Source organism: Eucyclogobius newberryi, unplaced genomic scaffold (assembly GCF_026437365.1).
Source record: "Eucyclogobius newberryi isolate DKJ021-1_F unplaced genomic scaffold, fEucNew1.0.hap1 SCAF_12, whole genome shotgun sequence".
Classification (NCBI taxonomy): Eukaryota; Metazoa; Chordata; class Actinopteri; order Gobiiformes; family Gobiidae; genus Eucyclogobius; species Eucyclogobius newberryi.
In genome coordinates this window covers 20585698-20613162 of record NW_027315746.1, presented here as the reverse complement: position 1 = coordinate 20613162, position 27465 = coordinate 20585698, and the positions used below count along the sequence as shown (strand labels likewise).

Here is a 27465-nt window from a genome sequence, read left to right as displayed (position 1 = left end):
ACCACTCTGAAGGCCAAATAGTCAGAATTCTGGGAAACGTTTGCGGCTCCGTCGCACAGAGACCGTAAAAGTTATCCTTAAAATTTGGATAACTTTAGATGCCCCACTTGTCTAGAGGACGTACCCCGATTTTGAGGTTGGTGGGCAAAACGCACTAGGAGGACTTCGTTAAAGTGTAAAACATAAAAATGTGGTAATTTGAGAGATTTTGTGGTTTTCCCATAGGGATAACATGGGAGGTTTCTGTCATCGCTACGACTACGCCGTAAAAAATTAGGCATTTTTGTGATTGGCTTTTGTGATTGGGACGGCAAAGTAGAATTTTGAGTAAAGTTTAGACAATTTTGGTAAAACTAATTTTTGACCTTCAATGTTAATTTAAAGGTCACTCTGTAGGGGGCGCTATCGCGCCCATTTCAATTTTGTCAGCCTAAACTGGTCCAAACTAGAAAGTTTAACAACTGATTCAAATTTGGTCCTAATCGGACTGGTTTTGATCAAATGGGAACAATTTTTAGATCTGCAATATTCCAAAATAAGTTGTCCAACTTTGCGGCTGCGCCGCACACAGACCGTAAAAGGTATCTCAAAAAATTGGATAACTTTAGATGTCCCACTTGTCCAGAGGACGTACGCCGATTTTGAAGTCGGTGGGCAAAACGCCCTAGGAGGAGTTCGTCAAAGTTTGACGTGAACAAAATGGCTAACACAGCGTGTTTTCATTTTCAAAGGAAGATGGCGGCCATAGGGTAAGTCTGGGGGCGTGGCCACAATGATTTTTTTTGTTTGTCCTCACGAGAGGAATGCGTGTCCCGAATTTCGTAGCTTTACGCCAAAGTTGACCTCGGGGCGTCTCCCATAGGCGCAATGTATTTTGACTTTTGTCGGTGGCGCTGTCGCGCCATTTTTTAACGAAAAAAAAAATGGCCCAGAAAAAATAAAATTTTTCGCCGATTCTGAATTTTGGGCAAAGTTTGGTGACTTTTTGAGCATGTTCAGGGGGGCAAATTAGAGATCAAAGCGATGAAGAACAAGAAAAATTAAAGCCGCAAGCGGCATCCAACGGCCCTCACGGGCCGCCGGCCTTCCGACTCTGCTCTCTGCATTTTACAGAGATGGCGCTAACGCAATTATCTAAGAACTAAGACAGCGACACATTGGACATGTGGACAACCAGTGCAAATGAACACAAATGTCGGTCAAATATGCAGCTCCAGCGCACAGAGACCGTGACACTTGGAATAAAAATATGGATAACTTTTGATGCTCCGCTTGTGTAGATTATTTTTCCCAAATATGAGCTTGATCGAGCTATTGCCCACAGAGGAGTTCATTAAAGTGTGAAGCATAAATGTGAACATTTCAAGGATTTGGCGTTTTTCCCATTTGTGACAGTATATTTGCAGCTCCACGGCACAGAGACCGTAGCACTTAAAATCAAAATATGGATAACTTTTGATGCCCCATTTGTGTAGATGATTTCCCCAAATATGAGCTTGATCGGGCAATCGGCCTAGGAGGAGTTGGTGAAAGTGTGAAGCGTGAAAATGTGGTCATTTTAGAGATTTCGCTGTTTTCCCATTTCTGACATATATTTGCGGGTCCGCCACACAGAGACCGTAGCACTTAGAATCAAAATATGGATAAGTTTTGATGCCCCGCTTGTGTAGATGATTTTCCCCAAATATGAGCTTGATCGGACAATCGCCCTAGGAGGAGTTCATTAAAGTGTGAAGTGTAAAAATGTGGTGATTTGAGCGATTCTACGATTTTCCCATAAGGATAACATGGGATGTTTCTGTCAACGCTACGGTTACGCCGTACAAAATATGACTTTGGCTCTCATACTTGTATGATCAGGATGGCAAATTAGAATTTAGTGCAAAATGTCATGTCATTTGGAAAAACTCTATTGTTTATAGGCCACTCTGAAGGCCAAATAGTCAGAATTCTGGGAAACGTTTGCGGCTCCGTCGCACAGAGACCGTAAAAGTTATCCTTAAAATTTGGATAACTTTAGATGCCCCACTTGTCTAGAGGACGTACACCGATTTTGAGGTTGGTGGGCAAAACGCACTAGGAGGAGTTCGTTGAAGTGTAAAACATAAAAATGTGGTAATTTGAGAGATTTGGTGGTTTTCCCATAGGGATAACATGGGAGGTTTCTGTCATCGCTACGACTACGCCGTAAAAATTTAGGCATTTTTGTGATTGGCTTTTGTGATCGGGACGGCAAAATAGAATTTTGGGTAAAGTTTAGACAATTTTGGTAAAACTAATTTTTGACCTTCAATGTTAATTTAAAGGTCACTCTGTAGGGGGCGCTATCGCGGCCATTTCAATTTTGTCAGCCTAAACTGGTCCAAACTAGAAAGTTTAACAACTGATTCAAATTTGGTCCTAATCGGACTGGTTTTGATCAAATGGGAGCAATTTTTAGATCTGCAATATTCCAAAATAAGTTGTCCAACTTTGCGGCTGCGCCGCACACAGACCGTTAAAGGTATCTCAAAAAATTGAATAACTTTAGATGCCCCACTTGTCCAGAGGACGTCCGCCGATTTTGAAGTCGGTGGGCAAAACGCCCTAGGAGGAGTTCGTCAAAGTTTGACGTGAACAAAATGACTAACACAGCGTATTTTCATTTTCAAAGGAAGATGGCGGCCATAGGGTAAGTCTGGGGGCGTGGCCACAATGATTTTTTTTGTTCGTCCTCACGAGAGGAATGCGTGTCCCGGATTTCGTAGCTTTACGCCAAAGTTGACCTCGGGGCGTCTCCCATAGGCGCAATGTATTTTGACTTTTGTCGGTGGCGCTGTCGCGCCATTTTTTTACGAAAAAAAAAATGGCCCAGAAAAAATAAAATTTTTCGCCGATTCTGAATTTTGGGCAAAGTTTGGTGAGTTTTTGAGCATGTTCAGGGGGTCAAATTAGAGATCAAAGCGATGAAGAACAAGAAAAATTAAAGCCGCAAGCGGCATCCAACGGCCCTCGCGGGCCGCCGGCCTTCCGACTCTGCGCTTTCGACTTGATAAAGATGGCGCCCTTATTGTGTGTTGAATTAAAAAAGAACTTGACAGACGGGGACACATTGGACATGGCCAATCCAGTGCAAATCAACACAAGTGTCAGTCAAATTTGCTGCGCCGCCGCACAGAGACCTTAGCACTTGGAATAAAAATATGGATAACTTTTGATGCCGCGCTTGTGTAGATGATATTTCCCAAAGTAAAGCTTGATCGAGCTATTGCCCACGGAGGAGTTTGTTAAAGTGTGAAGCGTAAATGTGAACATTTCAAGGATTTGGCGTTTTTCCCATTTGTGACAGTATATTTGCAGCTCCACGGCACAGAGACCGTACCACTTAAAATCAAAATATGACTAACTTTTGATGCCCCGCTTGTGTAGATGATTTTCCCCAAATATGAGCTTGATCGGGCAATCGCCCTAGGAGGAGTTCGTTAAAGTGTGAAGCGTAAAAATGTGGTCATTTTAGAGATTTCGCTGTTTTCCCATTTCTGACATATATTTGCGGGTCCGCCACACAGAGACCGTAGCACTTAGAATCAAAATATGGATAAGTTTTGATGCCCCGCTTGTGTAGATGATATTCTCCAAATATGAACTTGATCGGACAATCGCCCTAGGAGGAGTTCATTAAAGTGTGAAGCGTAAAAATGTGGTGATTTGAGCGATTCTACAATTTTCCCATAAGGATAACATGGGATGTTTCTGTCATCGCTACGGTTACGCCGTACAAAATATGACTTTGGCTCTCATACTTTTATGATCAGGATGGCAAATTAGAATTTTGTTCAAAATATCATGTCATTTGGAAAAACTCTATTGTTTATAGACCACTCTGAAGGCCAAATAGTCAGAATTCTGGGAAACGTTTGCGGCTCCGTCGCACAGAGACCGTAAAAGTTATCCTTAAAATTTGGATAACTTTAGATGCCCCACTTGTCTAGAGGACGTACCCCGATTTTGAGGTTGGTGGGCAAAACGCACTAGGAGGACTTCGTTAAAGTGTAAAACATAAAAATGTGGTAATTTGAGAGATTTTGTGGTTTTCCCATAGGGATAACATGGGAGGTTTCTGTCATCGCTACGACTACGCCGTAAAAAATTAGGCATTTTTGTGATTGGCTTTTGTGATTGGGACGGCAAAGTAGAATTTTGAGTAAAGTTTAGACAATTTTGGTAAAACTAATTTTTGACCTTCAATGTTAATTTAAAGGTCACTCTGTAGGGGGCGCTATCGCGCCCATTTCAATTTTGTCAGCCTAAACTGGTCCAAACTAGAAAGTTTAACAACTGATTCAAATTTGGTCCTAATCGGACTGGTTTTGATCAAATGGGAACAATTTTTAGATCTGCAATATTCCAAAATAAGTTGTCCAACTTTGCGGCTGCGCCGCACACAGACCGTAAAAGGTATCTCAAAAAATTGGATAACTTTAGATGTCCCACTTGTCCAGAGGACGTACGCCGATTTTGAAGTCGGTGGGCAAAACGCCCTAGGAGGAGTTCGTCAAAGTTTGACGTAAACAAAATGGCTAACTCAGCTTGTTTTCATTTTCAAAGGAAGATGGCGGCCATAGGGTAAGTCTGGGGGCGTGGCCACAGTAATATTTTTTTTTTGTCCTCACGAGAGGAATGCGTGTCCCGAATTTCGTAGCTTTACGACAAAGTTGACCTCGGGGCGTCTCCCATAGGCGCAATGTATTTTGACTTTTGTCGGTGGCGCTGTCGCGCCATTTTTTAACGAAAAAAAAAATGGCCCAGAAAAAATCAAATTTTTCGCCGATTCTGAATTTTGGGCAAAGTTTGGTGAGTTTTTGAGCATGTTCAGGGGGTCAAATTAGAGCTCAAAAAGCAGAAGAACAAGAAAAATAAAAATAATAATATTTTTAGCAAAAACAATATAGCCGTTTCCACTATAACAACAAATTATACATCGTTTGAAAGCTCTAAGCCTTCCCCATGCCGCCATGGGGTGGAATCATCATTACGAGCGCTTACGCGCTCGTCACTCCCCATTCCGTCGGGATGCCCCGCCCACTCCCCATAGACTTCCATTGATTTGAGCAGATACAAGCATGGCCCATGCCTGCGGCATGGATTCTCGCGTACAGGACGATGCCAGGAGGGTTTTTGGAGGAATGCAGCGCTTCGCGCTGCTGTTGTCAACAATTTGTGAATGGGCTACGCCCATTCACAAATTGTTGACTATTTCTGTCATAGCAGGAGTAAGTATGCATGATCCATGCCTTCGGCATGGGCTAGTTCACTGTACTTGCCAGGGGCGACGGGGCTGCGCCCGCATGTTGCTTCGCCCGTTTACAACGGTAATGTTCCATTTTCCTACTACTAATTAGTATGCACGGGTTGTGCATGAGTGAAGGAGTGTGTTAGTGAGTGTTTGGAAGTGGGCGAGCGCTTCGCGCTCGATTTCGTGCGCACTACGTGCGCACTTTCGCAGCCGTGCTTCGCACGGCCTTACGAGATTAATAGGCCTCTCGCCAGCTTGTGGCGCTCGGGCCTAATAATATTTTTAGCAAAAACAATATAGCCGTGGAATCATCATTACGAGCGCTTACGCGCTCGTCACTCCCTATTCCGTCGGGATGCCCCGCCCACTCCCCATAGACTTCCATTGATTTGAGCAGATACAAGCATGGCCCATGCCTGCGGCATGGATTCTCGCGTACAGGACGATGCCAGGAGGGTTTTTCACTCATTGTTGACTATTTCTGTCATAGCAGGAGTAAGTATGCATGATCCATGCCTTCGGCATGGGCTAGTTCACTGTACTTGCCAGGGGCGACGGGGTGACAGTTGCTACGCTGCCTTCGGCAGCGTTGCGGGAGCAATAGGCCCTCCGCCCTGCTGGGGCTCGGGCCTAAATATAGCCGCAAGCGGCAATGATCGGCCCTCGCTACGCCAGCTTGTGGCGCTCGGGCCTAATAATATTTTTAGCAAAAACAATATAGCCGTTTCCACTATAACAACAAATTATACATCGTTTGAAAGCTCTAAGCCTTCCCGATGCCGCCATGGGGTGGAATCATCATTACGAGCGCTTACGCGCTCGTCACTCCCTTTCCCGTCGGGGTGCCCCACCCACTCCCCATAGACTTCCATTGATTTGAGCAGATACAAGCATGGCCCATGCCTGCGGCATGGATTCTCGCGTACGGGACGATGCCAGGAGTGATTTTGGAGGAATGCAGCGCTTCGCGCTGCTGTTGTCAACAATGAGTGAATGGGCTACGCCCATTCACTCATTGTTGACTATTTCTGTCATAGCAGGAGTAAGTATGCATGACAACAAATTATACATCGTTTGAAAGCTCTAAGCCTTCCCGATGCCGCCATGGGGTGGAATCATCATTACGAGCGCTTACGCGCTCGTCACTCCCTTCGGCATGGGCTAGTTCACTGTACTTGCCAGGGGCGACGGGGGTACCAAACATGCGGGCGCAGCTCGCATGTTTGGTCAGACAGTTGCGGGAGCAATAGGCCCTCCGCCCTGCTGGGGCTCGGGCCTAATAAATAAGCACCAGAAGAAGAAGAAAAAAAGATGCTGAGGTTTCAATCGTTTTGGCTTTCGGGAGCCGGGGAGAGATTGAACTTTTATGACACATTTCCGCAGCTAATCCTACCCTCGTGTTTAGAATTTTGCTGAAGTCAGACGCCAAGCTCAGCCATGCATTTCATTGGATGTGCATCAGTCCGGTGGAACCTGCTCCAGAGCCTTCTGCATCAGTCAAGGTCACGGTCCATACCAGACAATATGAAGTATTACGACAGCCAGATTGAGTACAGTAGCTGGAGATGTGTGTACGTGAAAGATAAACCGAGTGCGATAGGTCGTTCATTAAAGCAAGTGGTGCAGAAAAATCAATAGTAGAGTGTAGAAGGAGCGGACAGGCTTGACTGTTCCCTGCTCTGCTGCTGAAACGAGTGGCACTTACAGCAACAATAAGCCAGCAGCAGCCACATCCAACAGAGCATTATCCACATATTACAGGTGATTACTATGGAGACAGCTCAGGTAATGACATGAAGCTTCCAAACTAATTGAGCGGTTCTTTTTTTACATTCTTCTGACCTGGTTGAATCTAGATTCAGACCTAGTTTAGACCTCCTTTAAACCTGTGTTAATCCTGGTCTAAAACAAAAAGGATAAAGAGAGCGGCATGCGTACATAGAGTGATAAAACAGATTCAATCGGCGAAGACGGTGCTTCTTTACAAGAGAAAACAGCAATGTCTTTTTGGGCAAAAACTGAAATCAAAGCCACTAGTTAAATGAAGACATTTTAAATAGCCTTTATCACAGCATGGCCATTGACATAAAATACGCATTTCGCACACAAACCTCATGAAACGCTGGACTTAACTCCTAAACCAGAACTAGAACATGACCAAAACAGGTCTACATCAAAGTTAGACGTAATTCAAACGCAGCCAGTTTAGACCTAGTAAAAGCCCAAGAATCTGTTTTGTTCTAGTAATATTTCATAGTGTTAGTTTTAATCATGGCTAAGTAAAACATGCATCACTGGCCTTATTTTCTGTCAGATTCTTGTATACAATTGTGGAGCACTCACACCTTGCTATGTTATCTACCTTTTACTCAGAGGCTGTCAATCAATACATCAGCCAATTGGAATCAGCCTATAAATTGAACAGCGCAAGTCTATACCATTAACCTTGGCTTCCTGCTGATGCTGTTTACAGCTGTTTTCCATCATCACAGCTCAAAGATGGCTGCCATTGACACTAAGCTCTGCAAAAATAAATCAGCATAGAAATATGGTAGTCTCCCTCAGGCACAGTCGACTGCGGAGAGATAGGACGCTTCCTGTGTGTGTTCTCATTATCGGGGCAGAAATAAGAAGTTAAACAGGTGGCCAGCCCCGAGCTCATTCCTATGTGGCCCACACTGTAGACTTAATCAACAGATTGTGTTCGGGGACTGCAAAGGGCATCTCCACCCTTGGTGAGAACAAAGAAACATGGAAACAGGAACATACTGAAACATACTCACAAAAATATGCCGCAAACGCCTCTACTGCTTTGCATCTAATTGGTTATAGATTTAAGATGAGTGCAACATTAGAAAGCGTCATGGATATTTAAATTAACTGTGGGGGGAAATTATCATTATGATTTGTAAATAAGCACAAACATTGATTCTTTCACTCAACATCACTATTCATTTTTTGGTACGTTTGCTCTCTCAACATATAAGCTTTCATGTAGAACAACAAAAGTGTTCTAACTGATCCAATTTTCATTTCATTATTGAACTTAATCCACTTCCATCATAGATTTCTATGGGACATTGTAAATTCAAAGGCATTTTCCTCCCATAGGGGCATAAAGATCACCACTTAAAGTAGCACCTACACACAGCAAACTTTAAAATCTTAAATTTAACATGATTTTGACTGAATGTACAGACGGATTTGTTAATATCTAATTCTGATTCTGAAGCCTGATTTATTCAAGTTTTAAATCTAAAAAGTGAGGCAAATTTATTTTGTAACTAACATGCCAACAAAATGAACCAAGAAATTTAAACCTGTCCCATTTGTCAGATTCATACATCTTTAACAGGCCTTATTTCGATATGGAAACGTTACATGTGGTGCTGCTGCACGGTGGTCGAGTGGTTAAGACACAGCACACATATGCCAGGCTCCAAGTGCAGCCGGCCGCAGTGTTTGATTACCGACTCCGACAATTTACTGCATGTCCTCCCTTCTCTCCCCCATTTCACACAGTACTTTCCTGTCAATAAGGCCTATAATGTTACATGTGAAAACTTGTGATATTTTTTTTTGGTAGATTTATGTGTGTAATCGACAGGTGAAGTTTCAAATGTCTTTTTTCCATTCAACCTCAGTATCGAGCCTTTATCTAAAATACAAAAGCTCACCTGTTATTGGACTCATCGTAATGGCACTGATGTTGTCCGCTCCTCTCCGACTCTCCTCCTCCATGTTGCCAGGTAACAGGGCCCCCGATCCAACAGTGTGGGACCAGGCGGGGTCTTCCTCATAACGCGGGCTGGGCTGCACTGAGGGAGGATACTCCTGAGAGCTGTTTAAATCCAAAGTATTCACTAGGACCCATTCATGAGACTTAGAAAGGTCGGTGGAGGGAGAGGAGGCAGAGGAGGCAGAGGAGGCAGAGGAGGCAGAGGAGGCAGAGGAGGGAGAGGAGTGTCCTTGTTCAAATGCAGACGTCTGGGTTTGCAATGTGGAAGAAGACTCTGATTTGGAGTGAACATTTGTGGTCTTGGAGACGTTTGGAGATTCAGCTTCCATCGACGTCGTGGTCATGATTTCGGTTTGTTTGCTGGTTTCAAATGTTGACAAGTGTGTGCTTTCTGACCAGTTAGTGAGCTCTAATGGACTGGCAGTGGTGGTGGAGGCAGCAGCGTTTTTGCCAGCATGCCCCCGCCGGTGGCCCCTCTCCCTGTTCCTCTCTCTGGATCGCTCCCTGGGCTTGCTGGTCCCTGCCGGTCGACGTGACATTTGGATCTCACCCTTCGCTTCTGCCCCTGTTATTTCTCCGCTTCCCTCTTCCTCCACTTTAGCCTTGTCCTCTCCCCGGTGCTTCTTGCCCCTGCCCCGTCCTCTCCCGTGTCTCGTGGTCTCGTCCCTCCTGGTGCTAGCGGGTGTGGTGGTGTCCGCTTGTGTCCAGGAAGTGCTCTGGGGCTCAGGACTTGGTGTGGTGGACAAGAGGGTGTCTGTGTGCGCTGGCTGCTTGGAGATGTGTGAGGTCGAGGGTTCGGCGGCGGTGGACAGACGAGTGAGCGCTTCTCTGCCAGATGGTGTGGGGTCCTCCTTTGACTCGCCACCAAACAAACTTCCCCATGAAAACAGACCTGCAGAGGGAACAAGATAAGTAACTGCAAAGTAGACAAGCTTCACTATTTGAATAAGTATAAAGCATTCAACTGGATAACAGACAACTGCCATTTGAAAATCTATGATACAGTTTTACCACAAGTGCTATCCCACCAAACAAAGTAATAATAAGAAACACATACTATACAAACCTGACATATGCACTTTAAGTTCTAAAGAGGATGTAAAAAAGCAATTAACTCTACAGTACACAATAATGAACTCACCAGTCGATGCAGTGGATACTTTGGATTTATCATCCTTCTCTTTAGTCTCCTTTTCCTCTGCTGGCTCTTTTGTCATTTCTGTCCCTTCCTCACCTCCTTCCTCACCTCCTTCCTCACCTCCTTCTTCACCTCCTAACAGGTAGTTCCACGGCTTCCACATGGAGTTAACTATTTTTGAAATCACCTAAACAAATTAGTTGACATTGTGTTTTTGTAGAAGTTACAGTATAGTTTGATGATAGTGGTTCCTGTCTGATGCTAACCTTTTTTTCTGCTGGAGTGGGCTCCACTGGAGGTCTTAGGAATTCCTCTGACTCTGGGCCGGACTCCATCAGCTCGCCCCAGTCTAATGAAGGCTGTCCCGGGACGATCCGGAGCGTAACGAAGGACTCTAACGTTTCTTCGGACCAGGGATCTGAGGCTTTAATTATAATAGATTCAGTTATTATGTCTTGCATACAAGACATAATGATATACAAGAATTAGTATTACATTCATCTGAACCATTGTGTGCTGCGTCATCCTCAATTTCAACCAATCCAGTCCAGTTAGATACTGACATGTCGCTGCTGCCTAATTATCAGAGAGATTAGAGATTAAAACACTTGATTTCATTGATTTTTTCATTGATTGTTTGATTGTCACTAACATAGTTGTGATGACATTTCTTACCTGGACTAGAGCCAAAGTTCTGTCTGGTCACGGCAGGGCTTGGAGTCCCAGCTTCAGTGGCGCCTGTGAGGTAGCTCCAGGGCTTCCACAGAGATGAGTAGATCTGGGAAATTGACTGAGAATCCTTCACTTTACCTGCAACATATTCAGTTTTAATAAAACTATATTCTGTAGAAACCTCAAAGATTTAGAATCAACACAATTGATGCATCAAAAGTACAAGAATGGTGTGTCTAATATTTCAATGGGCTATCTTGTTACTATGCACACAGCACCACTACAGTTATCAATACAAATGCTGAAGTTATAGTTTTATAGTTTTTTCTTAGAAAATGGTATGTTATTAAGTAACTGTAACATGTATAAAATTGTATGTGATCTTTTGGTGATACAAACGTTTCCTGTTGCATGACTAAGACACAACAACAACACTGATGCTTTAACAGGGCTTTACCTCTATAGCAGTATGCGTCGTAAAGTGCTGTGCTGTTGTCCACAGTGCTGTTAGGAGCCACTGTGCGCACTCCAGGTTGGCTCCCTCCACAGTTGGGCCGGGGCCAGCTGACTGGGTACCTCACACTGCCATCGGACAGCCAGCCTGGAGCACAGCTGTCCAGGCCGGCCCTCCATGCCAGGTACAGCTGCCCCACTGTGGCTAACTGCCCCCCCAGTGACACACAGCGGTCGGAGGCAGAGGACAGAGACAGTCGGCCTGGGACAGAGGAGTGGAAGACCTCACCTGCCGAATAAAAGATCAAATACAATTTAATACAAGGTCCTTTGAAGAATGTTTACTCGTATCCTGTTTTGACATTGGATACATTTACATGTCACATGATAATTAGATAACTAAAATAATGAGAAACGTAACTACTTGTTTAAAATCATCCCTCCATTTATCAGAATTCATGTGATAGTTTTGATATGACTTGATGCATCTTTTGGACTTCAATCTAATTTGGACACTTTGTTTTGGAATTTCTAATTGTTCAACTTAAAATGTTGTATCCATCTGAAAAATATCTCTATGAAATGTGTCGAAACAAAAAGCCGGCAGAGGGCGACAGGCTTGGCATCTGCTGATGTAGAAGAGAGAAGCAGTCTCAAGCTACAAGCAATTGAAACACCTTCTTTATTAAAATATTGAGTTAAAAAGGAAAGAAAAATATATAATCAAAAGCTGTACACACCATCAAATTCCTCAGCAAAACAATAAACATCAAACAGCTCATTTGGATCTCTCTTTCCATAGTTCCTGACTCCAGCCAAGTACTCCTCATGTCCATAGCAACCAAGCTCTGGAAACTGGACAGAGTAACTGTGAAGACATAAGGGAGTCATTAAGAGAAATCCACCCAATTGACTCCATCATAAATAACCATCTGATTTGATATACCAAAGGAAACAAGTCACATAGACTGAACATTTTATGTTTCAGAAGTAAAACTCAGGAGAGTATAAACACTTGCTGCTAAAACCATTTCCACCTGATCAATCTTTCGGACGGAAGTTAAGAAGTCTAAAAAGCATTGTCCAGAAGACTATCTTTAACCTTTTCTGGACCACTTGTGGACAAATGAGGCATTGCATCAGCTCAGAAGAAATATGGCTCATTTTATCAAGCAGAAAAGAGTGACAATCTTCTCACCGGACAGTCTGATCTTCCAACCAGCCGGCTGCACAGCTGGAGAAGCCATCGTAATACGCTGCCCACAGCTGGGCTGCACTGGCAATACGAGCTGAGTTCTCCAAACACGCCTGTTGTGCTTCAGAAAATGAAAAGGCGCCTTGCACGCCAGGAGCCTGATAGTGGAACAGCACACCTACGAAAGCACAGACAGGTTGATGAGATTTCTTTATATAGGACAAGATAAAAACTCAAGTTTAAAAAAATCTGTGAGTTGAAAAGTCTGCAAATTTCTGTCTGTCTGATGGAATTTCACAGTTGAACACATCTGATGTTTGTTATTGATATTGATGGAGAATTAAAAAGAATTACACATTCATCTAAATGGATAACTAAGAGCAGAACAGTCCAACTAAATAATCTGAAGGCCTGATTGCAACACAAATTAAGTAAATAATCTTAACTACTCTGATGTTTTAGAATGAGAATGTTTGCATCTGCAGAACGTACCGGAGACCACCAGAGGAACGGTGTCTCTCTCATAGGCGTCTCCCTTGACAACCTGACAGTGGTAAGTGCCTGAGTCGTTAGTGCGCAGACTGGATATTTCCATGGTAGCATTCAGAGGATTGGCAGTGTATCCTGGCAGTCTGACACGGCCGCTGAAAGCCTTGTTCACCTTTATGACATCACCTTTCGCCCCCCCCAAAAAAAAGTAGTTTACGTTTTGAAATAAAACACAGAGAAGACTTTTACGCTGTTATAGTTGTGTATACCTTCAACTGAGACAACAGTCTGCTCTAGAGGGGGGCCTTGGCCACCTGCTGGTAGCCTGACCCGAGTCCAGACGAGGTGTGGAGTATCACTGCTGGAGCTGGAGCTGGGCTGGAGAGTGAGCACACAGGGCAGCAGAGCTTTCCCTGCCAGCAGCTCCGTCACTGTGGGATGAGTGACCCTGCGCATGTTTACCACTGCGGACACTGCACCTGAGTAAACAACACCTTTATATGATTACACATATTAACCATGAAAATGTAAGAAACTTGTTTCAGTGTGAAAACATAAGAACGTGGACTGAAAAGCAGTTGAAGTTTTTTTTTTTTTAACAAGACCTCAGGGATTAATTAGTAAATTCAGACATAGGATCAAAATTTCCCAGAAGCACATCCAAAGGAACATAAAAGAAAGACATACATGACTTAAAGGTGCACTTTTGTTTTGCCTCGACTATTTCACAGTATGGCATGAAATGAAGATACATTTGTTATTTTAAGTTTGGAAGCCCTTCCACGCCCCTTCCGGCGGCTACACTATTGAAGCATCCAGGTCACACACATCAGCGTTCGTGACTTCGACAATTATATGAACTGTCACATTCAGATTGATAGAAATAAAGTTTATATTTATTAATACAACTTTAGTCTGATACAAACACTAGCTTCTTGAGATAACCTAGCGTTGCAAACATCCATTGAATTTTGACAAATTAAACGTAGTCTCAAAACCCCAAACACTAAAATGGAGTGACAAGTAGGAAAACAATACACTAAAACACAAGATTAGGGTTTAAAAAGAAAGCTGTGGGATTTGGAGCTGGGAATTGGGGGAGTTTTGATGACAAATGCGGCCTAAAGCATGGCGCTGACAGATGGAAGTGAAGAAAAGGCTCTAAAGAAGGAACAGAAATCTGCAAGGGACATGAAAGGACACTCGCTGTCACTCACACGCTCTATCTCACATTGTTGTCACTCCCCCGCCCACTCAGAGGCCAGTATCAGTGCTGAGCTGACACAGAGGTTTAAATATCGTAAAGAGATATTTGTACTATATCATTAACGTTTCAAAATACTAGATATGTTTTTTCTTTATATTTGCCATATGCAGAGCAGTGTCTCCTAATGATTTCGTGCATATGTGTAGGACACAAGTTGGGGCTCAGCAAAGCTCTCTACCAGTGTGGAATTGATTGAAAGAAACTAATCCTAGCTAATCAGATTGTCATGATAATTACTACATCATTTTTTCATTCAATACATGTCGGATAGAGCAATATATTTTGGGGCTTGATATTTATCGTGTGGATGTTTTCTTTGCACTAGTGGGGAATATTTTGGCAAGGCAAGTTTAGAGCAGGCAATTCAAAGTGCTTCACACAACAGAACAAATTGTTATTTCTTTGAATTGAATATGACACAATTTAAGCTGTAGAGGTTCATAAAAGTAACGTTCTCAGACTAATTATACATATTTACAAACAGTGTTTCATTGCACTTATTGCTGCTCATGCTTTTAAAGATATAATACATTTAGAGAGGGATTTACAGCATTAGCGTATGGAGTCAGTGGCATGAAGTCATTTTAATATTATTGTTTATCGGGCTTCATGCTTCAAATGGTGTTATCGTCACAGGATTTGGAAAAGTTTTCTCAGCAAAATTAAATAGCAAGCCATTATTTGTCCCTTTAATGAGCCGTTGGGACTGGTTTTCCCAATGTATTTCTTTGCTTATCGTTCACAGTTTCATAAATAACACAGGTGTGATCAGGACTGGATATTGCTACCAGGATTAAATACCTATGACAGCGCGCATACGGCACCCTCAGCGGTGATGTTAAATATAACTAAGGATTATACTTTATGCGGCTGCAGATGGCACCTTTATCTACAGGTCATGTGGATACATTTACACAAGTTTAAGTTGTTGGTATTTTGTCATGATTTTAGGCATGAATGTGTGATTGAACAGATGGCTGAACAAACTTAAATGGATTTGGATATGTTCCAGCTCGACTATTATGAGCATGTTAGCAACAGTTAAATTCACTCAGACTCACATGCAATAATGTCACATTCATGTGCATATAACTGATGTAAATAGAGTGTTTATTTTACCATTATTATTAGTATTATTTTGTCTTACGCTAGCTGTTTTTATTTTATTTAATCCTTATTTTTCCCCTCCATTCCTTATTAAGAAATGAGAGGTTCTGTCTATAAGAGTTTTTGTTTGTAAGAGTTTTTGTTTATAAGAGTTCTTCTATTAAAAGTGTTTTTTAAACTTCCCATAAGTTATCTGTCCTTTTCCTCTGTATCTACCTGCGTTGCAACAATGAAATTTATCCATGTGTGGACAATAAAGGAATATCTTATCTTATCTTATCTTAGACTCGAGCTGAGTTTGGAGATTGAATGCACAAAGGTGGTTAGTCGCCACAAACTCACCAGAGTCAAAACAGATCAGTAGAAGGGACACAACGACACGATGACCCACTGCAAACCGAGCCTGCCACATTCTGGACCTAAAACACACGAACAAGCGCACAGTTTTAGAGAAAATAAAGTATGATTTACAAGCATATACAACCTGCAACATGCAGTATCGTCGGTATGGATACCTCAAAGAATAGACGGAAAAATAATAATAATAATAATTCAGGTATTTATTTTATTTAGCACTTATTGAAATTGAAAATCTTTTCATGATAGCATTACCCCGGACACATCAACAAGCATGTTTGTTTATCCCACAGTCTGTTTTAATAAAAATGAAATAATAGGTTTATTAAATAAGAAGCAAGTAATGATAGCCCGTTATGTTGTTACACTGGTGCTGCTGGAGCTTATTAACTCTAATTCAACTCTAAAACACTGTTATATTTTCCAAACATCACAAAGAAGGATGTCTGTGGGAGCTTTTCATCATTTTGTAGTTGCACTCCCTGCACCAGAATCGTTTGAAGAGTTTATCTTTCTGTTAACTCCCTGACTTCTTTTGTGTCTATTACAGAGTTTGGTATATTGTAAAAGTAGGACTTTGTGACAAAACGAGGCTGCTGTGTGCTGTCTGCATCTATTAATAAAGTATTTTATTTCCCATCAACCAAAAAGTAAGAGCTTAAACAAATTTAAAAACCTACGTCCTCTTTTGCATTGTGAAAATTAGGTTCCTCAGCTTTAAGTTTAAGATGACTTTACTGGTGTAACTTTCAGAAAAAAATATCTGACAATTGATTAAGTGCAAGCTTGTGACTTTGTAGAGACAAGATTTTTCCCCACCACGCTGTACTGTTTTCATGCTTTGGGGTAGTATGAGTCTGAGGTTTGAGGTTTTATTCATTTTACGGATTGCACAGAAATGCCTCCAGCAGAAAGTAGTTCTTTCTTTCTTTGACACGCAGCCAAGTGTTACGTTTCTTCGACTTTCTCGATGTAGAGAATTGTGTTGTTTCTCTCCTCCTTTTCCAACAGTCCTGTATGCTTTAGTTTGTTTTAATATAAGATCATACAAGGCAAAATGAGAATGAAATATGGCAATATAATATGCTTCTCCATGCACAACAAACTGACTGACATGTCACAGACCAAATTTTAGTGCCACGAAAATTAAATAAATAAATAAGATGTACATATGATGTAATGATTATTCACGTTTACGGAGCCCATGAACAAACCTTTGCATTGAAATCTTTAATTTTCTCTCATTTCCATTGTCAAATTTCTCAAGCATTTTTGGTCTATACAGTATATTGAATTAATAATACTTACATCGTGACCTGAATAATCACAATTATCAATTAACCAAATCATCTTGACATGGCACACATGTCTGTTTGGTCATACAGACGAGGGGTCGCTTCCACATGCCACCAATCACTGCTGATATGTGCAGTTTAATTTACTGTATACTTTAACTCATTCAAACTTACTTAACTTTGCCCACTATTCTCTTTACAACAAAAAACGTTCAAAACAAAATCCACACTTCAACTGTGATTGGCCGTAATGTTAAAACGTTCTGTATCTATGTCATAATACATCTCAGATCAAATAATATAGGTTTTTGGACATCATCACTGGCGCAGCGAGGTGATTGTGCTGCTTTCCTACACAATAGCACCGTGTGAGGAGGCGCCCGCACACATCAGAAATGAGCTGCTGACTTAGCCAGAGGATTTGGCTTTGGTCCTGCAGTTCTCGACTCAATAGTGAAATGCCTGTGACAGAGTTTTCTCGGCCCTGTGCTGGTATGAGGTGGAGGAAGAGAAAAAAAACATGCTTTGTCTTGAGATGCGCCACGTTGGACGGATTTGAAAGAATTCCGACAATATAAATCAGAAGACAAACCATTTCCTCTCCAAAGCTGAGCAAGAATTTGGAAATGGGAGGACTCGCGGTAATTAAACTTTATCTGGCCTATCTGGATTTTTTGTTGTATAAAATAAACTATTTATCAAGGAAACGCTCCTCTTAGCATTCACCAAGGTAACAGCAGCTCATGCCAACAGCATCTCTGACACTGAAAAAAACATTACGCAACTAGTCTTTATAAATCAGAGGAATAAAGGTGGCTTTCTCTGCAGAGCATGTGGAAGCTCAGTTAGACTTTGACCTTATTCAAACAGTTTCTGATGAAAAATAGCCGCTGTAACTCACCAAACTGTGCTGACCAACAATTTGTGGAGTGCTTCAGTAGAGTTGGTGTTGGGACGTGGGCTTGTGAAGTGGTTATGGCTCAGTTCTAATGCACGTCTCTAAACAGAGGTTGGGACCTGTGATGGGTCATGACAGATTGGGGTCGAGGCGTTGGACTGAGAGCGTTGGTGCACAGATTTCTAAAGGCCTGGAGAGGGTCATGACACCAAAGAGTTTGCCCAGTCTTAGGTACTGGCTGATCCTGGGATTGGAAGAGGCCCAGCTACCTCCGAGTACACCAGTCGAATACAGAGCGCAGCCTGTGGACATACTATCTGTGACTGGGACAGTACTCTTTCAAAGTTTAACCAGAGGGCCTTTACAGCACTCAACAGTCATCGTCCTATAACGTCAGCCGTCGCATACAAACCAGCCTTAGCTTTTGTTCAGGACAAGACATGCCTCGTCATGTATGCCCCCCACACAGTCTGAACAGAAAAGAACCACAAGTCCCTCTAATGCTTCACTGGACATCAATGTCTGTACGCTTTGGACACATCTTGTGTTGTTTGAATAGGACACATTCATGGCTCATTGTTGACATCTGTGGTACAGTCAGTGACAGAAGTAAAGAAAGCAAACAAATGGGGCTGGTTGTCCCACATTGCAACTCGACATTTAATGCATCGAGTAGACGACTTGAATCTTGCTCCTGCTGTGATAGAAATGAACTACGTGTGAACAACATGAATGTTCAGTCAAGTCAGGTATATCTGTAACATAACAAACATGGCAGCTGTCAATGACCTACTTACATTTGACACACTCAATTAGTCAACAAAGTAGGATAAAAAATGCATTCAATCTCATTCAAATGTATGCAAGCAAAAAGTCTCTCAATATAACTTATAAACAACATATTTGATCCCACCTGTTGCTATGTATATTAATGCTGATAGTTCAACGATCTATCAGCGAAAAAATACATAATGATTTTATTTTATTTTTAGCAATGATTTTCACTTTGAATTGAATGTTTTATATCATAACCCAACACAAGAGGCGCTTTTTTTACGCTCCTCTGTGCAGATACGGCTTGTGTTTTGTGGTGACTAATCACTCAGAGCGGCTCATGACTCAGTTTTGGCCACACTGACAGATGAAGAGGATGGAAAGACGCCGCCACTCACAAGAAATTCCACACACTTTTCTCTTCTCACATTGATACCATTGCTCACACCGGACACCGGGACAACAAGGGTTATTCAAACCAGCTACATAACACGCGCAGGAGTGGTTTGTGTGCAGCAGCGAGGCCATCCATCAGCCAGGACGTTTGATACACGAAGTAAAGTAAAGCCAATCTTGCATATAGAAAGACAAAAACACAAATGGGATTGTACAAAACACAAAGCCTCAGGAGCAAATGATTTTACATGATGAAAGCAAATATGTCACTTTATCATTACCACATGTGCCAGTGTGTGCATGTAAGAGAAGACTATTGTAACAGATATCTTGAAGGAAATAGTAACCGGGCAGTGCAGCACAAAGCTGCTTTGGAATCAGGCATTATTCATTTCTCTAAGGCATCACAAAAGGATCAAGTAACACGGGCGGCTTCAGTGAGTTTGTGAAACTCGCAAATAATAATTAAAAAAATAAACCTTTTCTGTATCCTATTTTTGTAAATAGCAAGAGTATTAAGTCTTAAAACAGCAGCTGCATGGAGGAAGGAAAGAGTGGGCTGTCAAATGTAGCTTGTATTGTTGAGCAATTGAAACACCACAGCAAAGTCATAGCCAAAAATTCAGAGCTCCAAAACAGAAGAAACAGATTGAAGCTGAGCTATGTTCAGGAAATTAGCAATACATTTTCTGTCTGCCTTCTAGATTAACTTAAAATTAGTATTGACAGAAGTAATAAGAGACCATAAAACAGTTTGATGAAGGGCCCTAATATTGATCAATTTATATTTCACAGACTTTTAATCATTGCCCTTTAAGATAAAAACATTTAAGTCTCCAAATCACATGATTTTGCCAGCAGAAGATTGGCTGTGGACCTCTCAATTAAAAAAGATCCAAGCTGACGATTGGAAAAGACTACATTTCAGTCTGACATGTACGCCACATTATAAGGGAAAATAATGATTGGCTTATTCCACAGACAATTGTAATGATTATTTGACCAACTTTGCTAACTCTATCTCCACTTTGTGTTCAGTGCTCAGGGTCACTTGTATTAAAGAGAAAGACATATTGATTGAAAGGCCAAAGGTCGAATACAAATGACACGCTGAGGCTTCTGGGTCGTCTAAATGGTTGCCACACCAGCTGTGAAAGAGCAGGGGTCAAAGGTGAGAGTTAAGATATTCCTTTATTGTCCCACATGGGGAAATTTCATTGGTGCAACGCAGGTAGATACAGAGGTAGATACAGAAGAACAGATAAATCTCCTATAAATAAATAAAAACTCCCATAGACAAATAAATAAATAAATACATAAATACCATTGCATGTGATCCCGACAGTAATTGCACATGAATATGTGTCACGACAGCACATAGATTGCACATGAATTTCACAGTAATTGCACATGAATTGCACATGAATTCCAACAGCAATTGCACATATGACAGAATTGCACATCAGTATTAGGTTAGGTCAGTATTGCGAGTGTTCAGTACTAACAGTTTTTGTTATAAAGTCTGACAGCAGCAGGAAGGAAAGACCTACGGAACCTTTCCTTCACACATCGAGGGTGGATCAGTCTCTCACTGAAGCTGCTCTCCAGAGCGGACAGAGTGTCCTGCAGGGGGCGACACTCATGGTCCAGCATAGATGTGAATCTAGCCAGGACCCTCCTGTCCCCCACCTCCTGCACCGAGTCCAGAGCACAGCCCAGGACGGAGCTGGACTTCTTGATGACTCTGTCCAGCCTCTTCCTCTCCCTCTCTGTGATGCTGCTGCTCCAGCAGGCCACACCATACAGGAGCTGATGCCACCACAGAGTCGTAGAAGGTCTTCAGGAGTGGCCCTGTCACTCCAAAAGACCTGAGTCTCCTCAGGAGGTAGAGCCGACTCTGGCTCTTCCTGTACAGTGCGTCTGTGTTATGAGTCCAGTCCAGTTTGTGGTTCAGATGAACACCCAGGTACTTGTATGAGTCCACTCTCTCAATGTCCCGTCCCTGGATGTTCACTAGCGAGGGGGCAGTGGGGTGGCGTCTGCGGAAATCCACCATCATCTCCTTGGTCTTCCCCGCGTTGATGAGGAGGTGGTTCCGCTGACACCAGTCCATCCACAAAGTCCTGCTCCAGTCCTCTGTACTCCGCATCATCGTCGTCCGTGATGAGTCCGATGATGGCAGAGTCGTCAGAGAACTTCTGCAGGACACAACTGTCCGTGTCATGTCTGAAGTCTGCAGTGTAAAGGGTGAAGAGAAAGGGCGCGAGGACAGTGCCCTGGGGCGCCCCCACACTGCAGGTCCGAGTGTCAGACACACAGTCCCGTGCTCTCACAAACTGGGGTCGGTCTGTGAGGTAGTCCAGGATCCACTCTGCCAGGTCATACTCCACACCAGCCGTCTCCAGCTTGTCCCTCAGGAGCAGCGGCTGGATGGTGTTGAAGGCGCTGGAAAGATCAAAGAACAGGATCCTCACAGAGCTGCCAGGCTTTTCCAGGTGAGAGAGAGAGCGGTGCAGCAGGGAGATGACGGCGTCCTCCACTCCGATGCCAGGCCGATATGCAAACTGCAGCGGGTCCATGGCTGAGCTCACGGTGGAGCGGAGGTGGTCCAGGACCAGCCGCTCCAGTGTCTTCATCAGGTGGGACGTGAGAGCCACTGGCCTGAAGCTGTTGAGGTCTTTGGGGCGCGGTGTCTTAGGCACAGGTACCAGACAGGAGGTCTTCCAGACCTGTGGTACCACCCTCAGCTTCAGGCTCATGTTGAAGACATGCTCCATAACTCCACACAGTTCATCTGCGCAGGACTTAAGGAGCCTGGGGCTGATGCCATCAGGTCCTGCTGCCTTCCTTGGTGTTGGTGGGTTATTCTGAGTAACAAAGCCAATAACGGATCAGGTGCATCAGGAGCCACATTTTAACTATATTATAATCGCATTTGATCATTCCTCTAGGTCTGTAGTCGACTAAAAAAAAGTCTTGGTCGACAAAACCAAGTTGTGCCAAGTTGTGCATCAAATAAACAAAGCTTTACAATCTTCCCCATTATTTAGTTTAATCCACTTGTTGTCGTTGATTTATTGCAACTTCAAATGTAGTTTTCTCAATATGCACATTTTTTCCAAGATTTTGTACGATTTTGATGATCATACAGAAGGGTTTGCTGATATCAAATGTATATATTTTCTACTCCAGCTTAGTCGACAACACATCATTGACTACAGCCGTACATTCCTCATTGAGTGGACGCCAACCGCAAAGTGACCGGCTTTCTCTCCTAAAACAGAGACATTTGCATCTGTAAATGGAATATGATTATGGATGCAAACTAAACTGCCCTGGGAGATTTTTCATCTTAAATGATGTGCTGAGTGTGCTGAATATCAACTGGCAACTTGTACTTCAGACTAACACAACATTACTTACATGGATATAGATACCAAAAAGACTGCGTAAAAGGAATTAATCTAAAATCGCTTCATCATAAAAAACGGTAATGAGGGATTGTGTCGAATCAGCCGCCAACCTTACAGAGTCCCCCGGTCAAAGACAAAGAGGGGGACCCTCCTCTTTGTGTGGCAGCGCTGTTCTGCTGTGGTCTCATGTACACTCATAATGATTGGTTCAGGGGGCCGCTTTAGTCCCTCCCAGGCTTAACACTGGACTTGATGGATAGCTCTATTTGTCCAATGCGTTTAAACTGGTTTAGGCAACAAGACATATTCCAGAGGCAGTGAGAGAGTTCTGGATTTGATCTTAACTGTTAGCTCCAGAAAAATTAAGATAATATTTCTTTAACCTAAGTCAGTGGTCAGGTTATTGGAGGTTTGGGAGCTGTCCGGTGCTGAAAAGTGTGGGTAGTATCACTATTGTTTGTTCTTTTGTGAATGTAAAAGCACCCTAAAGTTTACAGCTAAAGTATAACCCTACCTTTCAGCACTTTCTTAATATTTCAACTATTTCACTCTTATTATTATTATTATTTTCGTTTTTCTTTTTATTATTATTACAGTGTATTTATAAAGCACTTTTCCACCTTCAAGGCACTCAAAGCGCTTTCACAATCACAATGTAGAAACAATAATAAAAGTATTGTATAGGGTGTCGCACTCTACAATTCCCTATGCATTTGTTCCAGGAAACATAAAGGATAAAACACTGAAGCTTTTCTGTTCAGATCCAAGTGCTGTAGGTGAGAACTGGTACATATTTCCATTTATATAGCACCATTCAGTTGGCTTTTAGCAACGTATTAGAGTGCATACACTCCATAATCACCTAAGCAGCATAATACACTAGACACTTTCACAGAGAACAGTGCTAAAGCCTTATTGAGAATCATCTTTTACAGCACTGTCAATATTGAACATGCATTTAGTTCTATACAATTCATTCCATGCATCAGCAGAATTAAAATGTGAAAAATGTGAGGTTTATTCAAATGTTATGTTATGTTACTATTTATTATCTGAATTCATTGCATTTGTTGAATAGGCTGTGATGTCACTGAGAAAGTGACCTGTGAGACAGTGAGAAACCTTGGTTTGTACTAGGATTATACCATAATCGTTGTGATTGTAGATATGCAAAATAAAAAGAATATTGTCTTTGATGAGAAAACTGTGATTAAAAAAAAATTATAAACAATAAAAATGTAGGAGAAAGAGTTAAGAAAAATCAATTTTGTTGTGTTTAATTTCACCCCTTAAAGCAAAGAAGGCAGAGGTAGTTAGCACTCTTTTCTGTAGTCTCACAGCAGGGAGGTCCTGGGTTTCCAAGACTGTGTGACCTTTCACTGGACGTGCTCCAGCTCTGAAAGGGTTTGGCTGAGGGCCGCACTGCGGCTGCCCACAGCTCCTGAATGATTGCCCCAGTAGCATTGAAGGATAGGTCAAGTGAAATTTAATTACAGCTTCAATTAAGTATTCCTCCAACCTTAACGTAGGCTATGTATTGTCAATATATTGTAGCAAAAGCCTCCATCCACAGGATGGGAATAGATGGTTAATGTATTAACCTACAAACTCAGTAAACGTAAAGTATCATGATTTGCTCTTCTTTATGCTAAATATCATTAAACTTATCAAGATCTTTGGTTTAAAAAAAAATATATGTTGATTTGAATTCAAATATTTTAACACATATAACTAACCAATTTAATGGCAGAATTATTTGGCCTGTATTTTACAAAATTTAAAGAGATCTTAAGGCCAAATAAAAACATCACTGGACAATGAAAACTACCCGACTGTTTCGAGCCCTGCAGTGCTTCATCTGTCTGAAGTGTCTCACATTACTCTTGGCCAGTCTTTCCCCTGACACACAAACTGACTGCTAGGATTGCAGACAGCTCAAAGCCAGACATGATAAACAACACTGAGGGAGATTGAGAGCTCTACAGCAACAAGCCAGCTGTATACTTTAATTTAGCCTCTCTATCCCAGCACCATCATCAACATGCATGAAGACACCAAAGTGCATTTGTCAGACTTGCAGAAGCTTGGACACACATCAGAGTGGCATGAAAAATGCATGTTGCAAACTTTCAGCTGGTCTCCTAACCTAATTTCTCACTGTATTCTGTCCACATTTCCTCATCTAGTGAGAGGTGTTGCCTAGTTAACCTTAGCCTGTTTTATGAAGCTGACACACAGTCGGGGGTGGACTCTCTAACAAGGCTAGAGAAGAAAAAAAGAGCTTAAACGTCTGAAAAGCCCAGCACTAAATGGCAACAGAAGCTGGTCTCTTTTTCACAGCAGCAGAGGCTCCCATCTCCTCAGACAATATAGTTCATTTGTCAAGGTGATTCAAAGTGTTCTGTGTGATTTGTAAATGCCAGTTTGTTTACAACTCATCAGTGCACCAAGTCTTATTCGCCTGCATGGAGCAATTAATCATTCAACTTTGATTTATCCTCAAAGTTTCTCAAAATATACAAAGTGCAACAGTGCATGCCTTACATTTCATGCACAAATCCCATTTCCCGGCACATGTTCACCATATGATTTACTCTTCAGCTTCTCTCCACATCTGTCAAAATAGAAGTACTGTACGTTAAAAGAAGCTTACTCTTATTTTAACGTACAGAAAACAATTTTACAAGAGGCACCCGGACATATGTCTGAAGCAAATACCAGCTGTCCAGATGTTTCCTTCGCAACCCTTTTATTATGCAGTCTTGACCTGGATGACAGAGAATCTCAAGGGAATTTACACAGGAAACTTCTCCATATATGGCAACATGTAAATTCGTGTGGACACCGGGCACACTTACAAGGTTACTTCTTGAGCTGATGATTTATGCATGCTCTTGGCACGGCTCGTAAATATAGAACAATATTAAAAGCTTCGACCTGTAAATAATTCACGTAAACCTGAACGAGTGCGATTTGGTGTGCGTCTCATCTGCTTGGCTTTTATCACTGGACTGTAACGGCGCTGATTAAAAACTGACCAGTGAACAGAAGAAGAGAAAAAAATAAAAATCATTCACGCGCATCACATGAAATCATTCTAATATTTAAGAGAAGAGCCCAAAAATACAAAGCGGTTCACACACATTCAATTCATCTGAACCTTACCTCGTTTGATGCCACGAGGTGTGTGCGCGATGCTGTCCTTAGGAATGTGGGAGAAACGGAATCGCCGGTAAGAAGATGACGGCCCCCCAAAAAAACACGAAATGCAACAGAAAAACGGCGTGGTACACTTTTTTGGGCAGACACGAGGCGAGTGAGCGGGTTTGAGCGCACTTTAGGCTGCTTCTTCTTCTCCTTCTCCTCCTTCTCTCTCCTCCTCACGCAGCGGCGGCGTTCATCCTTCTTCAGACGTGGATACGGTTTAATGTGGCGAATCGGAAGAGACGCACGGAGACGCAGGGCGCAAGGTGCTCGATTCTCACCCTTTTCCTGAGAGAAAGAGAGGGAGAGAGAGAGAGAGAGAGAGAGAGAGAGAGAGAGAGAGAGAGAGATGAGGGGCAGAGTGAACAAAGAGGCAAGCGATGACATGCAGACGGGCTCCAGCGCCCCCCGTTTACAATGGAGGGGGACAAGGGCAGGTGGGGGTGCGCCAGGGAGGGATGTGTCCTTTATAATGTCCATAATCCGATTCCTCTATAAACCTACATCGTTGATCCAGTGTGAATTAGATTTGGACTTAATGACAGTCTGAGGAAACCCCCCACAGTCGCATACAGTGACGTCCACTACTCCAAATGAACAACCGTACACTGAACTCAATCGAGACAGGGCCAAAAGTAATTATTTGTCTTGGGAATAAAGTCAAAAATCAAAATATGTGTGTTTAGGTGAAAATATACAAAAATAATCAGTACGAGGAGACATAAGGCTTGCAGACCTCCAACAAGGCACTGTGTTAGTTTCATTGTGACCCACATCCTTTTGGAGAATAAAGCACTTATTTGGAAATGTGGACAATCTTTTTCCTGTTCCCAAGTATGATTTCAAACATATTCGTCAGTGAAATATATCTTACTGTTGATGTCACATTGTGGTAAACACTAATGACCTAACCATGCATTTTATAAATTGAATTGAAAGGCCGGCTCCTAAATTGATTCTACACACGGCAAAGTCATTTCTACAAGCCCCAGGTCCCTTGTGTCAATAAGACAATAAAAACAACAGTGTATTATGTTATAATGTCAGCAGCTAAAACTGGAATGCCTCACATCACCTGTGAGCACTGTGCATTTTGTTTTTGCATAATATCTATGGGAAAAGTGCAGGTTGTTTTTAACCACAAATCTAAGCCTAATGAAGGGTATTATTTGTCATGTGTGTTCTATGTCTATTTCAGATTTCTAATTAATGTGTCAAGCAGAACCTCTTCATTACTCTCTCGCTCACTCACAGGTAAAATGTAATACAAAGTAGTAAAAATAGTTATTATTGTATTTATCAGTTGAATTATTGTGTGTCTTAGTTCATGGAAAAATATAATTAGGTGTTCAGAAATGTGAAACTCAAACACTGCAGGCAAAAATACCACCGTAAAAATATCACACCAATTATTCTCTGAGATTCTTATTTACTTTGAAGTGTATATTGAAATTGCGTCTGGACAATTGATCAAAACGGGTTGGCAGTCAGTCCTGTGGGAGCAAAAGCATGTTGTTTGAAGCAGACTTTGGAGGAATATGTTTAACAAATTTCTGTGTTAAATGGTTTTGTTTCAATCAAGATTGATCAAGGGGGAAACCTTATGATTCATTGTCTGGCCATTATTACTCAGCCATAATTCAAAATTGAATGAGACCTTTTCAGAATACATTGTTGCATTTGCCATCTAATCCTATTGTGAGTGGTTTTCCTTGTCTGCACAGCTTTGGAATGCTAAAGCTGTGCTAAGACATAAGGAAAGAAAATATATGCAAATTGCTGCATGGTGGTGG

The 27465-nt window shown here is 42.2% G+C and overlaps 1 protein-coding gene across 1 annotated transcript in view; it reads right to left on the bottom strand.

Moving 5' to 3' along the window:
- The window catches only part of LOC140356425 (neurocan core protein-like), a 44428-nt gene extending 18473 nt beyond the window's left edge, over positions 1–25955 (bottom strand). Inside the window, exons 1-12 of the mRNA XM_072441329.1 lie at positions 25634–25955; positions 15678–15754; positions 13231–13440; positions 12965–13147; positions 12476–12650; positions 12018–12145; positions 11282–11566; positions 10828–10962; positions 10648–10728; positions 10419–10576; positions 10156–10339; positions 8953–9906 (exon numbers count right to left, since the gene is read on the bottom strand). Of these exons, the coding sequence (XP_072297430.1) occupies positions 8953–9906; positions 10156–10339; positions 10419–10576; positions 10648–10728; positions 10828–10962; positions 11282–11566; positions 12018–12145; positions 12476–12650; positions 12965–13147; positions 13231–13440; positions 15678–15747 (2563 nt within the window). The 5' untranslated portion in view covers positions 15748–15754; positions 25634–25955. The remainder of the gene's footprint in view (positions 1–8952; positions 9907–10155; positions 10340–10418; positions 10577–10647; positions 10729–10827; positions 10963–11281; positions 11567–12017; positions 12146–12475; positions 12651–12964; positions 13148–13230; positions 13441–15677; positions 15755–25633) is intronic.
- Between the last annotated feature and the right edge of the window lie 1510 nt (positions 25956–27465).